Genomic DNA, 17,981 nt, shown 5'->3' with positions numbered 1-17,981 from the left:
AAGGAACCTCTGCCCGCAAGGGTAGGTGCTACGCAAAGCAAGCCGATGAAACCAGTTTATTTAACAATTTAGAATTGAGTTAGTATGTAATTCATGAAGGGAATGGTTCACCCAAAGTAAACGCAGTGAAAACAATAACCAATTACTTACCAATCATCCTCTTTACGCCGGATAAGTTTCCATTTGTTTTTGTGCGCTTGAAACCAACAAAGGTTACGATATACTCACTTAGATTCTATGAGCTGATATTTCAAAGACCTTTTATTGTTTTTAACACACATACAGAATTCTTTCTATATATTGCTCTTTTCATCAGTGGTAAATTATCGAATCGTACCTGCAATTTATCAGGTTGAACTTCAAAAAGGCCGAATGAAAAATGCCTGTACATACTAGCTTCATATGAACGTCACAAAATCTTATATTAACTCGTAAAGCCTCTGTTTACAAGGTAAATGAACTGTCGTGGACACTCTATAGTTAGTGTCCAATGCACAGTTGGAGTATTTCAGTGTATCGTCAAAAGTGCCTTGGTTTCTATCTTCCTTTTTTCTCCCTTTACTTCTTGCATTACTTAGTCTTCGCTTTCTTCTTAGTGCTTCTCTTCGTTGAGCGTTTGCTTTATCAAATAATTTTTGACATCTCCCTTTCTCTTGCCAGAGTCAAAAAACTTGCAGCATGTTGGCGAACAGCTTGGTGCACAGTTAGGGGAGCAACCTGCAGGGCACTGGGAACCAGACAATCCGATTGGCTGCGAAACCTGTGGGGGGAAGGGTTGGGGGCTATAAACTTGACCAGGTGCTCTCGGGTTCCATTGTTGTGTTGGTTGCTCGAGGACTACTTGAGGGGTAGACACAGTTACCTGCAGTGGTTGTGGTGGCGGAGGAGGCATGGGTACTGGTGAAGGCTGGTAAACAGCCTGTGGAGAGACCTGGCCAGAAGGACGACGCCGACAACAAGACAACGGACATGTAGGCGCACAAGCTTTTTGACAGGGACTAGGACACTGGGGGACTGGAGCTGGAACAGACTGCTGACAACAGGACGACTGACACGAAGGCGCACATGACTGTGGACAGGGACTTGGACACTGAGTGACCGGCATTGAAACCTGAGGTTGTTGAGGAGGAACTGAAGCTGAAGAAAACTGCTGACAACAGGACGACTGGCACGAAGGCGCACATGACTGTGGACAGGGCCTTGGACACTGGGTGACCGGAACCGAAACCTGAGGTTGTTGAGGAAGAGCTGGAGCTGAAGAAAACTGCTGACAACACGATGACTGGCACGAAGGCGCACATGACTGTGGACAAGGGCTTGGACACTGGTTGAACGGCATTGAAACAGGCTGTTGAGGAGCAACTGGAGCTGCAGCGAACTGCTGACAACAGAACGACTGACACGAAGGCGCACATGATTGTGGACAGGGGCTGGGACAGTGGCCAATCGAAGGGGCTTCCGTGAAACAACCTGTGTTACAAGTTCAAAAATCTCGTCAGAATATCGTGCTGATAAGTTTTTCTTTTGGAATCAGTTTTTTTGTCTGGCCTGTCTTCCTGTCTGAATGATGGTTTGCTTACTAGCGTAATTCACTGTCTCTAGAAACACTTACACCTGGCACCGAACCCCTACACCGGTAGAGATAGTTCATTCGATGTGCATGTGTACCTTAAAAGCCTTAGTTAACTACACTCTTTTAACTGAGAACGTCTGATTTTGGGGCTGAGGCTGAACGCTCTTACTTATTTGGCAATTTGAGCCTGAAAGTTCCAGTGTGTATGACGCGAAATCTTTTATTAGCTTATTAGGAAGAGCTTTCAAAATGATGAAGAATGGCATTTATTTTATTGCAATAGCATTCTTGGTTGCCGAGTTATTCAAGATTTAGGTTTACGCAAATTAGAGGACTTATGACGTCACAAGGTGGGCACAAAATGATGTAAAATAACAAAAAATGGAATATCTCTTAAGCCTTTTTCTGTATAGAACTGAAACTTTGTAGAGTTGTTATACTCATCACAAAGTCTCATGATATGATCCACTGTGACATTTTCATGGCAACACAATGGGCTCCAGGCCCTCACCATCCAAAGGATAAAATCAGAGTTTCCCCTCCCAAGAAGCGCTATTTGTTCTTGATGTTTATTCAGTGGGTGTGAGCGAATATGGACATTACACGGCACAAGTATAAGAAATTCTGTTTGACTGTGGAGCAATAAATAAGGCATTTGTCATTTTGGGAAGGTAGAGGTCTGGTAACGAGTACGTTACTATGGTGACATCATAGCCTCTATCACAATGTGTAGTTCTGTCAGCACATCAACCCTGCAAAATTTCAACCCTGTAGGTGTAGTATTTGCACAGATATTCCAAATTTTGTGATTTCCCTTCATTTTGTGTCCACCTTGTGACGTCACAAGTTGTCTAATTTGCATAAGCCTAAATCTTGAATAACTCGGCAACCAAGAATGCTATTGCAATAAAATAAATGCCATTCTTCATCATTTTGAAAGCTCTTTCTAATAAGCTAATAAAATATTTCGTGTCATATACACTTTAAGATGTTCTTAAGTTACAGCCTAAAAAGTCCGACACAAAATGAGATGTATGCCCATGTATCAGGCATGCAATACGAAATAACATGTGTCCCTTATCTATGCGGGCGTGACCAAGGCAGCTATCAAACAGTTTTTTGTGACAAGCTCCGTTGCGTGGCTTACATGTACTCCATTCAATGTGTCCCTTTATCATATGGGTTTTCGTTAATCGGACTATATAGACTGAAGTTTAACATGTGAGCCACGGACGGCAACCGGAAGTTAACAGTTTCCCTTTTTGGCGTGGTTTTGCTCCTTACTACGGACAGGAAAAGCTCTTGTGATGACTTTGACTTGACGTTACAAACGCGATGGCGTGAAAACGCTCCAAAAAGGGAAAAATTAAGTTGCCGTCCGTGGCTCAAAAACCTCTGTGCTTAAGCTCCCTCTTTTATCCGTGTTTATACTGTTCATTTTAAAAACATTTGGTGAAAATGAAAATGTTCTAAACTGACTCACAGCCTGGGTAATACTTTTAGTATGTTCTTAATTAAATTTTAGTTAACTGCCTCGACGTTCTTATGAAAAAGGTTCTTACAAAAACATAACAGCGTACATGGTGATTCCAGCAAGGGTTGTTCACTGAAACTTACCTGCCGCTGAAACAGCTCCAGGTCCAAGTTTATCCATTAATTTTCCAAGGAATTTTCCAACAGCTCTGAACCTCAGGACAAAGTAAGCTTTGACTCCTCCAGGATCCTCCGCAGAACTGCATGCAAACAATACAGGTAAATTTTGACTATATTTTTAGCTAGCGATTTATAAGTCCGAACATGAAGTGGAAAAATTCATCTTACACACCTAAATTTGGTGAAGAATGCTCCTCGAAAATCTTTGTCATCTTCGTATATATCTAGCACCTTTCAAAAAAAAAATTGCATTATAAACAAGAAGAGTATGGAACTTTTATCTTTACGTATTGACCACCTTAATAATAATAATAATAATAATAATAATAATAATAATAATAATAATAATTAATAAAAATAATAATTGAAGAACATATTTAGACAGGATAACTGCAACAGCTTTTAAAATGCCGTTATCAAAACAGGTCCTTTATGAGTAAAAACCAACATCTAAAGCGTAGTGCAAGCAAAACAATGGGCGCAAATTTTGACACAGATGAACGTAGCGACAAAAATTATAAGCAAACCAAATAATCTTGTAAAAGCACCTGCTTAGTCATAAGTTAAAACTATTCGCTAACTAAAAATGTTTGTAATATTATTGAGATTATTGTTTAGGTGTTCTTGACAACAGCGGAAAACCTAGCCTGGCAAAGTCGGCAAGCCAACTTAGGGGCTGTTTACATGGAAGGAGGAATATCCTAGCACTAGGAAAATCCGAGATGGCGGAAAAACTTTTCGTTTGCTTAACATGCAGAAATTTCGGCGGAAGTGGTTACCAAGTGGAGAAGGAAAAGAAGAATAACTGTCGGCCTTGGACAGCTGAATGCCCGGCTGCCGCCATGTTTATTCTTTTTTCCCTAGTACTAGGATCTTCCGAGCGAAAGTAGTTTACATGGTGCTAGGATCTTCCCAGTGCTAGGATCTTCCTATCTCTCAGCTAGAAAGTTCCTATCTCCAGGACGATCCTAGCGCTAGGGCCAAGTAAAACTTTTTGCATGTAAACTGAATAGAGAAAACATGTGGCGCTAGGATGATCCGCCCTCTAGGATCTTCCTCCCTCCATGTAAACAGCCCCTTAGGCAACAGCTAACGGCAAATTTACGTGGAATTTTCTATGACCAAAGAAGAGATGTTGAAGATAAGATAAATCGGCAAAAGAAAAGAATGCATCGTAATATTGCTCAGTCGCATTTGGAGTGAAAACAGTAAATAAGTGGAAAGCAGAAGCATGCATGCAGCGAGAGTTGACTGTATATACAAATGAAAATGAAAAGTTCTGTGCATGGTAAATCATAATTCCTTTACGCTGGCACTCAACACCTGTCCGTAATAACGGAGTGTCCTTAAAAGAGAGTGGTCGACAGTTTACTATACACAGTTTAAGGGACTGAACAGTCCACAGGCAGATGATGCGTCACGCTTTATAGCACCGTAAAAAAGTGACTGGAATTACTACTCTGAATCCCATGGTTAACTAAATTATACACTTTCAGAACCCCAAAACACATTAAAGGCCGGCCGATGGCACGTAGCTCCTCAGATCTTCTCTTTTTTATTGCAACGATCTTAGTCCGCGCGATATTCCAAACGAAATGATGGAGCAAAATCAGAGTAATTATAAAATCCCGGTGGGTACACCCTGTAACGTTAGTTATGGGTCGAGGACCGTCTTTACTGCGATTTTAGCGGAGACTTTGAAGGTATGTTCAGAAATGTACTCTTAAAAGATGCATGCTCTTTAGTATAGACATCACAATGCACGGCCAAATGGAATCTATTTGTTAAATAGCTTATACTGGACAGCATCTATAAGGATGTATAGATACTTGTTCATTTCATACTGCTTTAAAGCTAATTTTGATCTTACCTTGACCTCGATTTCTCTCCTTGTAGCTTGGTAATTGTCATTCGAAGAAAAGAGGTAATCGTTGTCCCAAGGTTTTTTAGTATTTATCTCGACAAGATAAGATTTGCCTGTAAAACAATATGAAAATGTCACCAGAGTTCATGGTTTTCTGATATGTTTCATAAGTTGGTTCAAGTGACGTCTAGACGAATGTAACTAATGGTATAAGTTAATGACAAAACATACCGTCGTTTAAACAATTTTTTTTTAATTAATTGTAATTGTGCGGTTTTCAAAGTCACAACAGACGTTAAACAGCGCAGTGAACCAATCAAAATTCGTAGCAAACACGTATAACCGGCGCCAAGAGCGGGAAAGCGCCTACGAGAAGTTTACGGACGGTTTTAGTTTAGCATCTTATTGGTTGAAAAAGTGTGAGTTTATTCAAACAATCACAGAGTGTAGTAAAGCAAACGCGCGATTAATTTGGACATTGAATTAAAAACCTCTCTCTTTAGAGTAGAGAATAGCAGACTGATATCATCAATCCTTTAGTTCCTTGCTATGGTTAGGTAATTGGTCGGTATCGTAATGTATCGTGATATCAGTGTCGTTAATTCCGTTCTCAGTCTAAACCAAATAACTTAAATTTAATTTTACTACTATTACGAGTAAGCGATTTCAAAAATCCTAAATCACCCAAAGCTAAGGAGAAATCCGTGTTCCGTTGTTGTGGAAACATCATTTCCTTCTAATTTGGCCAAACCGGAAAAAAATATCTTTCCCTAGCAAAATATGCGCCGGGAATTAAGCAACGATTTTTTTTCCTTGGTTCAAGAAGCTTTTGTTATCAGTGTGAAGCCGTATTTGCTTCTCAAGCGCGTCTAAACAATGTTTCCGCAACCGATTAACATTCCGTTCTTAGCCAGCTGGTCCTTACACGTGAGGTTCCTTAGGTCATCATCATTAGGAGCTGACTTGCTATTTGAATTGTCAGCATGTTCATCCAGTGAGGCTTTCGCAATCTTTGCAAAAGAAAGAACTTTAGGCAAACGGGGACGTTTCGGTCGGGGATTTAAATTAGAACTGCTGATTTTTGTCGCTCCAAGTAGAGGTTCTTGATAAACATGTTCCGGTGGCCCTGTAAGAATTTAAAAATAACGTTATTAGTATAGGAAGATGGTAATTGCGTTCCTTGAGTTTGATTTTGGTTTGTATTTGGTCTACTGGAAATGGTGGTTTGCTTGAGTTTTTTGACTGTTTGCTCACCTTTTGTTTTAGTCTATTTTTCTCTTCTGTTTTGGTTTTGGTTTTTGGTTTTTTTTTTCAAGTTCAAGTTTCAAGTTTATTCAAAAAAATGTTTAACATAAAATTCAAAGACAACACTAACCCGCAAGTAGCTAGAGCTAATCTAGGCGGGTAGTGAGAAGACTAATTTACAAGAATTAATCACAGTTTACAGAAATCTATATACAATTTGTCAGTGAGCCATACAAACATTGAAAAAAAAGAAAGAAAAGAAAATAAGTGAACATATGAAGAAAAAGAAATATAAATTGCTATACTCTAAATAGATTGATTTAATTTCTTTATTTCTTAAAACAAACTATCCTTTCTGGCCTCCAGACACGGTCTAACTGGTAGAAATACTCAAGAGTAAGTGTTGTAATTCAATCACTTTCTTTATATTTCAGAAACCTATTCGCTCACCTTTCTCCGTTTTAAAAGGTCTGTTTTGTGCCTCCGTTGCATGTGGCTGTGCAGTAATGTGGTTGGTGACTGTGGCTGCAATCAAACGAAAACATATTATTCAGTTGAGCGGCTCCACGACCAAAACGTGGCGAATTCTTATTAAACTGTAATTTCAAACGATTTACTTTTAGCTCAGTTTCGGTAAGTAAAACACAGTGCCATTTTGGAGGCTAATTTGGCTGCTCTCCTCAATATTTGGGCCAAAATTGTTTTGTGTCGAGGATTGCATTACATGTAATTGATCATGAAATGCACTCGCAGACTAAATTGGCTCTTTAATGGGTCAATTTGTGTCGAAATGTAACTGGAATAGATCAACAAAGATGAAACAAATCAGCTTTTTTGGTATCAAGGTAAAATCGGCACTTCTGAATCCGTGATCTTTGAATTTGCAGTACTCCCTGAGGACCAGGGCGCCCTGCTAAGGACTGAGTACCGGTACTGCGCATGCGTACATTCAAAGTTAATAAGTAAAATAATTATGTAAGATAAGCCGTTTTATAAGCAATCGCGTGTAAAACCTGCAAAACAAGTCTACAGACAAAAAGGAAATCAGTTTAACTGTGTTCCGGCCATACCTAATGGTCAATTGTGAAGAGATTATTGTTGTTTTACTTACCATTTACAGGTCTATTTTCTGATGTTTTGTTTGTCTTTGAAGAGTTCTGGACTACAGTATACTCGCCATCTGTAAGCGAAGTGAAAACAGTTTATTAAGTTCTTGTGAAACCCACCACCCGTCATACGCTATGAAGGTAGGATAAGTTATCGATAAATGACAGTTATCGTTAAAAAAAAAAGTTATCGATGACAAAATATCTCGTGTGTGAATCAAATTATCGACTACAAATGGTGAAAAATAAGGTCTTCGACAACAAAATAATTTTCCTTTTCAAAAGGAAGACAAGAAGTTAAACTATGTTCTGACCATACAAATTAATGGTTAATTCTTAAGAGATTAGTGTTCTTTTACTTACCTTTTGCAGGTCTATTTTGTGATGGTTTGTTTGGCTTTGAAGAGTTCTGGACTACAGTATACTCGTCATCTGTAAGCGCAGTGAAAACAGTTTAAGTTCTTGTGAAACCCACCACCCGTCACGAAACCAGTTTATGGCATATAGAGCGGTTTTTAATTGAGTGTCGAAAGTAATTTCGCGTTTGCTTTGGTTTTGCATTACTACGCTCTTTGACTGGTTAACAAAACTCGCGACACTTTCTCAACCAATGGGAATCCAAACCAAAACCAATCGTGTTTTCGCCGCACGCGTTTTCCCGCGCTTGGCGCCAGTTACATGTATTTGCTTCGAATTGTGATTGGCTGGTTGTGTTGTTTACATCTGTTGCGATTGGCCAGAGTAGACAGAGTAACTACTTTGGTTCTGGTTTTGCGACACTCAATTGGAAACCGCTTTATCATACGCTATGAAGGTAGGATAAGTTATCGATAAATGGCATTAAAATTACTGTGTGGGGCCTCCACGGACGAGGCAAACTGTTATCGATAACATTTTAGTTGTTGTTAAAAAAAGTTCTCGATGACAAAATATTTCGTGTGTGAATCAAATTATCAACTAAAAATGGTAAAAAATTAAGTCGTCGACAACAAAATAATTTTCCCTTTCAAAAGGAAGACTACTTTAGCTGTCGATAACAAACGCGGCAGTTTGTTATGGACAACTCACTTTCTCCCGTCTGTGGGTAAGTCATTTAGCTCGGAGGCCCTAAGAATTAATTAATCGATAAGTGTTTGGGATAGCTAGTGGAAAGCATTTATGCCGATGGATACAAGGGAAAAGAGAAACTATATCTGATCATGAATCATTGCCATTATGGTATGAGAATAAAAAGAATTTAATTATTCCCGCAATTCTTTACCACGCTCTTCATATAGTTCAAACTCCTTTTTGCACAAAGTCCTTGCAAGCCGTACAATTGCCTTCGACTACGATGTAACAGTTATTTCTGTTTTTTTAAGGATATTTTTCTATTATGTAGGCACAAAAATACTCTTTCATCAAAATTAATCCTACGGTGGAATGACAATGGAATTGCATTACGAATCATAAAACTGTATTGCGCATGCGCAACGCGTCACCATGGGATTGAACACGCTCTTTTTGTCTCTTTAGCTTGCTAGAAAACAATGTTCTCTTGACAGACATCTCGAAAACGGCAGCTGCTAAAGTACTTTAGTCTCTTAGTGCTAGCTTGCATCTCTAAGTACAGATTCATCTCTCCGCTGGAAAGTAAAAATACCACCAAGGCATGCATTTTTCATCAGAATCCAGGTTGGTTGCAGGAAGTCGATTGCACACCAGTTTCACCAGTTCCTGTTATAGGATTATCATGCGATGTGTTGTCAGATTTTGGTCGATTCACAAAAGCAAAGGGCTCATTAACAACTGAAAATTCGCCTCGTTTTTGTCTTAAAAAAAAGAGAGGCGTTGACATTTTATCACTGGAATTACTTCATCAATACAGCCACTTTTTATGGGAAACAACCCCAGCTGGCCTACTGTGGTAAATTCCCCCACCAGGACATCTGCTTCAAAACATTGCTTAAAACAAACGTTTTATGACACATGTAGATGCATTTCTATTATATTTACAAATGTATTATAAATTATTATAAATTAAATTTGTCAAGAATCTTGCATACCAGTTCCTGTCAAAGACGTATCATTGGATTTGTCTTCGCTTTTATTTGGATTCACAGAAGCCAAGGGTTCATCCACTAGAATGAATTCGTCTTTATCACCTTAATTTAAAACAAGAAAAAAACAGTGACTCAATCAGCGATAAGAACTTACATGTACTTCAAGCCTAGACTTCGATTAGAGATAATTTTATTGAACAAAATGGTTTATTTACTATAAAAATTGAAATTTTTCTTTTGATTTGCAGTCGTGTTTCGGAAGCTAGGTGTTAAAGTGGTTACGTTTATGAGGTACAGATCGGTTTCAGCAAAGGTATTCAGTAAATTTTAAGACGTTTTTACTGAAGTTAGATATGTCTTATTTCTTTAGTAATAACTGATAAATAATGCTTTTATATCTCGTGTTTCCTTGGAGTCTACAGTCTTATGTTCCTAACCGTGCATTCTTCGCCCAAAGTGGCAGCTTAGAAGGTCATCTGAGACAGCTATTGTTTATGTTTTTGCTTACTGTAGAAAGAGACTCAATGTCATTAAGAGGTCAGAGGACACTTCTGGACTAGGAGAGCTCGTCACCGTGAGAATTCCGACTGTGTGTTATTTCTTTCAAAAAAGTGTTTATTGCAAAGACTGGCGTTTAGAAACATGCAGCTGATTAACATAACCCTAGACTAGCTGCCTGTCAATTAATCATGGCTGGCCATGGAGAAGTAACTGTCACATTCTGGATATAAGTTGAGTTAAACAACAATTTCATACCATCATTGTTGCCTCCTTCTTCACCTTTTTCAGCAGCGCTGGTTGCATTGTTTGAGTTAAACGAATCCGTCTCATTACCTAAAAGTTCACGAACTCTTTGTTAAACTTTTGATCATCCAGCTAGCTACAACAGAACAGGAAAATCATTTATTTTGTATCCTGTTATAGCCTAAAATTTTTCAGGCTTTCTTTTCGCTGCCGTTTAAGTTTTGTACATAACTGCGATGATCACTCATATATCAATTCTTTCATCCAGTGCAGTTCAAAATATATGAATGTCAAATATTTCACTTCCAGGACGTTGAATCGGTCGAAAAGTAAATTACATTCGTATGGCACTCATTCAGTGTTGCTTTTATTTAATAGTATCAACTTGAAGGATCCTTGCGGTAGCTTTCAGCGTCAACCTGTAGTTGCAGTTATCACCGATGATGAACACTCGGTACTGAATTTCCCTGAGTATTTTGGGGTTATGAGAGGCAGTTTTTTGTTTTCTAGTTACTTTAAAAAAAAACATTCAAAATTGACGTCTAAAGCTTCTCGAATGCAGTATTATTGACTAATAATTAATGAGTCAAAATCAGAGATTAGGGAGTGAGTCCTCAATGATCTCGATCTCAAACTCTTTGCCATGTTGGTGATGATGTCATCCGATCGACTGTCCCATACAATTACGACTCCAATCTATATTAGGAATGCGTTCTTGCAAGAGACTATGAGGTAAGAGAGCGAATCCCCCATACATGCCCCTCTTCCTATGAAAATTTTTTCAATCTATTTTTGTTTGCGTTGCTATTTTAATGTCGACATCTTATTGGTCAGTTAGAGTGACGTCATTTAATTTTGAACTCAATGGCGGATTATAATTTCCCAAAATAGCATGGCGCGAACTAAAAAAAGATTGAAAATAATTATCATGGGGCACAGGGATTCGCTCTCTTACCTCATAGTCTCTTGGTTCTTGCTAAGTCGAACGCAATTAATTCTGAGTTCATTAGTCATCTCTCTTGAGGTTAATTGTGGAAAATGGACCATTTTTATTTGTCAACTTATTTTAACACCTACCAATACAAGTAAAGTCTCCCCACAAGTCGTCAAAATTGATGTGTCCCTTCCTTGTTGCATCAATCAGCCGTATTTGGCCGATTTTGTTTTTGAATTCCTTAACGTCCCACTCCCTCTTTTGCATGTGATCACGACAATCATCAGCGAACGCCTCCCGTGCCACCTGGCCATTTACGAGCAGCTCCACTCGAATCTGCCCCAGGTCACAGCCGCCGCCCAACAGAAAGGACATCTTTGGCCCATTGATGCGAAATTTTGGAGAGGTTAGAGTGCCAATAGGATAGTCACCAGTCATGTACCCTCCGTCTGCGGCAGGACTGGACCTGTTTTCAAACGTACCAATCCACCAATCACCTTGGAGGTTACTGGTGACTGTGGGATCCCGTATGTGGGCATTGTCCCCGTAGGTTGGTTGGTTATCGAAGGCGTGTCCGGTTTTGTCCCATTTATGAAGAGAACCCTCTCCATTCTCAAAATCAAAATCTTTACAGTTACCTACGAGATTTTTAAAATGCAAATTTGAGATGTATTAAACATTGAACGAAGAGAATTAAACAATAAAGCGTCTATTGTCATGCAAGTATAGCTTTCAACGAGCGCCTAAAAAAATGTCTGTGTGAAACTTGAGCTCTTAAAACACACATTAGCTGTTGAAATAACGTATTAAAAACCCGCAAAAAAATATTGCCCACTTTAATGATAGCATTTCTAACACATCAACATTTAAAATGAGTTACTAACTATTTTTGTTTTTGTAATGCTGTAAATATTTTGTAGCGATTATCAGGCACTGCTGCTCCTTTCATTCGTCTGTTTAATGAGGAGACTATAGTCCGTAAAGGCTTGAATGGAGTAGCTAGTAAGTTTCTCTTATGAATGATTATTAAAAATAGCGGGAGCCTGCGAAAGCACACGCGTTGTAAACAAAAGACGAAAAAGGCGTCTGTTATCGCAAGCTCAATAGAGGGGTGGGTGATACAAGAACCATCCAGAGATTATCCAGCAGTGGGAAGAACGGCGCATACTCACGGTCAGCAGACATTACTGATTTTCTTTAAAGATAGCAAAGCACACAATACGAGAATCGAGAATTACTAATAAATTGGGGTTGTTCGCTTGTCTCTGGATGACTGCTCGACTCCTGATTCTGGTAACGTGTTCCCCACTATTTTGAGGACAAAAAGCAACCTTGCTTGCAGTACTATGCGGTCTACGGATCACGGAACTTTGTCAGCTGTCAGTTAAAATGTCGAGAGTCGCACTTGGCATTTATCAGAAAAAAAGCAGTGGAAAATTCAGGTTCAAAGGTGTCAGTTAACTTTGAGAATGTGTTTCACTCAGCACAAACGATATGGAGGGTGGGATGCTATTTGTTAAACTTTGGCGCCGTTTCTTTTTTGTCATTGAACAGCTAATCAGCCAGGAACTAGCTCAACAGAAACATTGCATCCTTACAAGGCCCAAATTGTCGACACGCCCACCTTTTGCAAGATAAAAAAAATTCGTAGAAGTTAACAGCAGCACCAGGCACACTGCGTATGACCATGGAAACAATCTGGGTTGAAAAAGAAAAACGTAAAAAAATGTATAAGTTAAATTAGAGAAACATCACAAAAATGGAAATTTACGTAAGGTGTAAATTTGTTTCGTAAGCTATTGTGAAATTTACACCTAGCAGTTCTTTTAATAACTTGAATTATCGTAAGAGAAATTCTAGTTCACTTCACTTATATATCGTTAACCAAACTCTTAACTTAATGTTGATTTTGCAAGTCAAACAAACGGAAGACACTCTTAAACCTTATGTTAACTAGCGCTGAGTTATTCCATCACGACTAACGGGAATAAACACAGTATATTATAGAACGGAAGATAGGTAACTATTTTCAGATTAAATCAATGACGTGCTTGCTGTAATCATAATCAGACTTGTTCAAAATTCACGTAGTTGAGTCTTACCTATTATTTTGACCAGTGTGTTTATAAATTCGACGAAAACGTAACCACACAAAAACAAACCTACCTCACTCCCATATTAATGCTTCCACTTCTTACACACAACGCATTACATATATTTCGAAGTCTTCAAATATTACACTTCTTGTTTCGAAAAATGTAATATTCGTTTGGTTTCTAGGTAGAGAAGAAATTCTTTCACAGTTTCTCTTTACTCCAGTTTTCAGACGCTAAGCAAAAGGCATTTTTGCCACCTGTTGTTCTTCATGGTGTTTCAGGGTATAATTATTTACATAGGGAAGTTTTAAGTGAGCAACCTGCCAAAGCCGGGTCACATTGATTGGACTAATGCTGTTGAGATAGCCAGAGGTAGATTCGATGTTATAATCCATCAACTTATTTACCTCGTACGGTGTTGGCCAAAACGCACCACGATACGTAATATATAAAGGAACTGATAATATTTAACAATTATTCCACGATGGCGAAAGCGTGCGTTGGATATGAAATGATAGATAGCCAACGAGGCGCGAAGCGCCGAACTGGCTATAATCATCTCATATCCAACAAGCGCGAGTGGAATAATTGTTTTATTAAAAACAATCAAGAAATATTGTCAGATCTTGCTGGTTTCGCTTAGCAAGAACAACCAGAAGACAGTTTTAATGGTCGCTTTTTCTCGGGCATGGTATAATGGCTCATATACCATGGCCGCTTAGCCAGTCAAATCCCTGGAATTGCATTATACAATGATCCAGTTTTTAATACAATAAATATTATTAAATGTCAATCCTCAAATAACTGTGACAAGTCTTGACAATCACCGATAGAGTTCTGACACTCGACTCCCTGACGACGATTTTTCGCTAATCGCCGAACCAAATTTGGCCCGAAAATCACCTGTGATCAGAAATATTTTATTTTTATTTCTTCTGACCAAGATCTTCCCAGTAGATCCATCGTTAAAAGAGCACTTGGTTGTTTTGTTTTGTTTTGTTTTTGTATTTTTCCCTCTCTTTCTCTCTTTCTTTCTTTCTTTCTTTCTTGCTGCGATCCTTTTGGCCAACGTCAATGAACCGGAGGCTAAAGTTAGGTTAAAGTCCAGTCGAACCTCTAGTAAGCGGCACTGTATCAATCGCTCACCCTCTATTAACCGTTCAGTTGTCAAAGTTGTGAAAATTACTTTGAGCTCTATTGAACGGTTGTAGAACGGTCACCCCCTTACTAAGTTTCAACGAGGTGTTTCTGGTGTCTTGACCTAGCTGTATTTAACGGTCGCTTTGTTAAGAGAAACCACTCAAATATAATAAAAAATAGCGTGGCAGGTAACTGAATTGCGCTTAATTTCACAAATCATAAAATCGCCACAAATTAATGTTTGCACTTTGCAGACTTTGTGGTCAAAAATCTTCTCAGCGTTACCAAATTAAAAAAAAAAAAAGCTTTCAAGACAGTAACCGAGGCCAAGAATATTAAGAACATGCAGAGCAGAATAGACCGATTTCGATTGTTAAAATTCTAGCTTGGCTGCGAGGCTTAGGGGAATAGAAAAAAAAAGAAATTCATCTCTGAACAGCAATTCAATGTACTTTCTGTTGTTTTACTCTCGTAAGCCTCGTAGCCAAGTGGGAATAATTTTAATTTGTTGAAATTGGTCTATTGAGAGACTTTTCTCAATTCCGAACGAACACTAGGAACTTTTTTTGGCGTTGAGCAAAGTCAACGAGTTACAGCTAGACTTTTTTTCTCGCCCGGTGAAGCCAATCGAGCTGAATCGTAGGGAATTTTAATCGAACTTGATCCATAGATGGAGCCGTTCGATTGAGTTTCGTAAGAGAACGCAATCGAACTCCTCTACCTGTTAACCCCCTCATTTCTTTTTGGGTTCCTATGACCCTCGCTCAGGTCTGTTTTTCCCGTAGTGATAAACTGCGCAGAATAGTCAGAATACCTCCTAATGGTATACACCGTCCTTCACTCTAAGATCTTTCAGTTACTGCGATTCATGATAAGATGTTCCTGATGATCTTATTGTTCTTCCTTTTCTATAAAATGACTTGTCAATTTAGCTGGCGAATGTAGCCGCGTCTTATCGCTCCCCGCTGCCAGGGGCGAAAACAGGGCGGGGGCGGCTCTTGTTGAAAGCTGATATTTTGGATTCAAAGAAATGTTAGGTTTTCTAGTATTTTGTTCTCGTGTTTTCACGAACGTTCCAGTGTAGAAAACTGTTAGGAGGGTTCTTATAATAATTGCTCCACGTTGGGTTACCTGTGCAAAAGTTCCTAATTTCTAAATAAAAGTTCCCGGATGTTACATCCAACAAGAAGCATGGTGTGAAAGTTTGTGTTCTAGTGCTAGACAATACAATTATTTTTCCTCCATCATGTATGGCGTTCCGTTGGGGTCAAAATATCCAGATATCGCAATCTTATTCCTAAACGGAAAAATAGTCGAGATGTACAAAATATGATGCCGAAAATTAGACCTTATAGATCCAGACCAAAAAATATGAAATCGAGTTCTACTTTATCTGATGAAATCATCTGTAGTAAGATTTTCGATGGGAAAATAAATTCGAAGTCGAACATTTTCGATGATGTCGAAAATGAAAAAAAAAAAAAAAAACGAGTCGAGTGCAAAAAAAATTGAAGTCGAGATTTAAAGTCGAGATTGCGAGAGGACGCTGACCAGTTGTGGATTCAATCTCATGGGACTGAGGCTATGTTGAACTAGAAAATGGCGGCGCGTTGGCTACCGAACACCGAAGAATTTTTCTTCTCTCTCGCAAGACTTATAGAGACCTCGGAAAGACAGCTCCATTCAGCTTCATATGACAACTCTGAATTCTTGTTCGTAAAATAATTTTTTTCATTTGCAAAATCACATTAATAACATTACTTACAGTACCTACAATACAGTGCTTACTGGTTATTTATACTACTAACAATGCAATACTCTACTTACAATTTAATACATACCGCTTTAAAACATTCCACTTACAAGATTAGTTAAAACTACGGGTTACACGCTAGAACAACAATCTAAATAAAAAACAACTTAACACGCAGGTAAAGTAAAATAATAATCACAATCTAATAATAATAATAATAATAATAATAATAATAATAATAATAATAATAATAATAATAATAATAATAATAATAATAATTATAATAATAATGACGTGGACCCAAAAATGCAGGCTTCGCAGCCCGTTCGATCAGACCATTGACCATCTGGTCTCTGTCTGCCCTAGGCCTGAACTGAATAAAACTGAATACATCCTCCGCCACGACAAGGCAGCTGGACACATGATGATAATGATGATAGCAGTTTATTGTGAAAATACGCTTAGCTTTTGTGAGACCAGCAAGCTAGGCTCACCAGCTAGTTTACAGGTATTTCACACTAAATGATTAATATAACTAACACATATTAAAAGACATCAAATGGCATACTAGGTTAAGTTTAAATTTCTAATACAAAAAATCATCATACGTAAAACAAGCACTGGAAGTTCTGCAAAGAGCTTGGTATTGAGCTGAGGGAACGATGGTATGAGCATGAACCCAATGCTGTCACCGAGAGGGACAGCGTCACCACTTTTTGGGATATGCCCATCTACACTGACAGGACCATCGCAACTAATAGGCCGGACATTGTGCTAAAGAACCAGAAGGACAAAACCCTACCTTCTCATTGACGTGATTATACCCCTCGACTCCAACACATCAGTCAAAACCAAGGAAAAGCTCAACAAATACAAAGACTTAGAAATCGAGGTTGAGCAAATATGGGGGCTCAAACAACAACAGTCCAGGTGGTTATGGGAGCCCGTGGCACCATCAAAAGGACATGGAAAACTACACCAACAAAATGCCTGGCAACATCAACATTCATGAACTTCAGAAAATAATTTTTCTTTCTACAGCCCACCTTCTTAGGCGGGTCCTCTCCATCAAGTAGAAACCCTCTTTGCCTCCCTAAGTCCATGGGTTGGACTCGGATGTTAAGAGAGAAAATTACTCGCAATTACACTAGTATATCTTATATAATAAGAATAATAATAATAATAATAATAATAATAATAATAATAATAATAATGATAATAATAATAATAATAATAACAACAATAATTATAATAATTATAATAATAATAATAATAATAATTATAATAATAATAATAATAATAATTCTAATAATAATAATAATAATAATTCTAATAATAATAATGATAATAATGATAATAATAATCCTCGGGGGAGGATCATAGTCCTTAAATAGGAACTGTAGTTTAGATGGAGTAAAATTAACTCTGTGCTTATTATTAAACCCTGTTAGGGCTTCTTGAAAGAGATTTTGGCCTGCAGGGCACTCCAGAAATGCATGTTCCAAGGAATCAGCGGAATTACAGGAAAACCGCACTCCTCGTTATCTGATATTTTAAATCGTTTGAGCTCTTTTTCGGTCACTACAAGACGGCGTAACATTTTAAAAGAGAATTGTCTCAGTTTGTTGATAGTAGAGAGGTGAGGTATATTTTTAAATATTTTTTTTGCCATTTACATTCTATATCAGGGTGTTGTCTGGCCCAAGATTTCACGGCTGTTGGTGTAACAGTCCGCTTTTTCTTGAAAGAGATGATAATAGTCTTTACATTTCATTTTTGAAAGTTGAATCGACGTGTCCATAGATAAGTCAAATATATCACAATCATCAAA

The 17,981-nt window shown here is 38.2% G+C and overlaps 1 protein-coding gene and 1 pseudogene across 3 annotated transcripts; one reads left to right on the top strand and one right to left on the bottom strand.

The window, feature by feature from the left end:
* Window positions 1–243: 243 nt before the first annotated feature.
* On the bottom strand, window positions 244–13,494 carry LOC146467845 (uncharacterized). 3 transcript variants are annotated; one of them, XM_085125460.1, is made up of 13 exons: window positions 13,328–13,494; window positions 12,786–12,859; window positions 11,305–11,799; window positions 10,240–10,317; window positions 9,487–9,585; window positions 7,805–7,873; window positions 7,447–7,515; window positions 6,786–6,860; window positions 6,016–6,216; window positions 5,097–5,203; window positions 3,399–3,457; window positions 3,191–3,306; window positions 244–1,470 (listed from the first exon to the last, which is right to left on the bottom strand). In XM_085125460.1, exons 1-13 carry the CDS (start codon window positions 13,336–13,338, stop codon window positions 593–595), a joined length of 2,331 nt encoding a protein of 776 aa, XP_084981586.1. In that variant the 5' UTR covers window positions 13,339–13,494; the 3' UTR covers window positions 244–592. The 3 variants fall into 3 exon arrangements, with proteins under 3 accessions (XP_084981586.1, XP_084981587.1, XP_084981588.1); XM_085125461.1 differs by having other exon boundaries at window positions 454–1,470; window positions 10,264–10,317; window positions 13,328–13,466; XM_085125462.1 differs by lacking the exon at window positions 7,447–7,515 and having other exon boundaries at window positions 454–1,470; window positions 13,328–13,466.
* A 2,502-nt stretch (window positions 13,495–15,996) lies between these two features.
* Window positions 15,997–17,376, top strand: LOC146467844 (uncharacterized; annotated as a pseudogene).
* The last annotated feature ends 605 nt before the right edge of the window (window positions 17,377–17,981 follow it).

The sequence above is a fragment of the Pavona decussata genome, unplaced genomic scaffold, assembly GCF_977016875.1.
Source record: "Pavona decussata unplaced genomic scaffold, jaPavDecu1.1 SCAFFOLD_134, whole genome shotgun sequence".
Taxonomy (NCBI): Eukaryota; Metazoa; Cnidaria; class Anthozoa; order Scleractinia; family Agariciidae; genus Pavona; species Pavona decussata.
This window is presented reverse-complemented; position numbering and strand designations above follow the sequence as displayed.

Coding starts and splice junctions, on each gene's coding strand:
- LOC146467845 (XM_085125460.1), bottom strand. Junction 6,861..7,446: donor AGAAAATAGACCTGTAAATG/GTAAGTAAAACA, acceptor GTTTGATTGCAG/CCACAGTCACCAACCACATT. Junction 1,471..3,190: donor TGGAGCTGTTTCAGCGGCAG/GTAAGTTTCAGT, acceptor CTTGTAACACAG/GTTGTTTCACGGAAGCCCCT.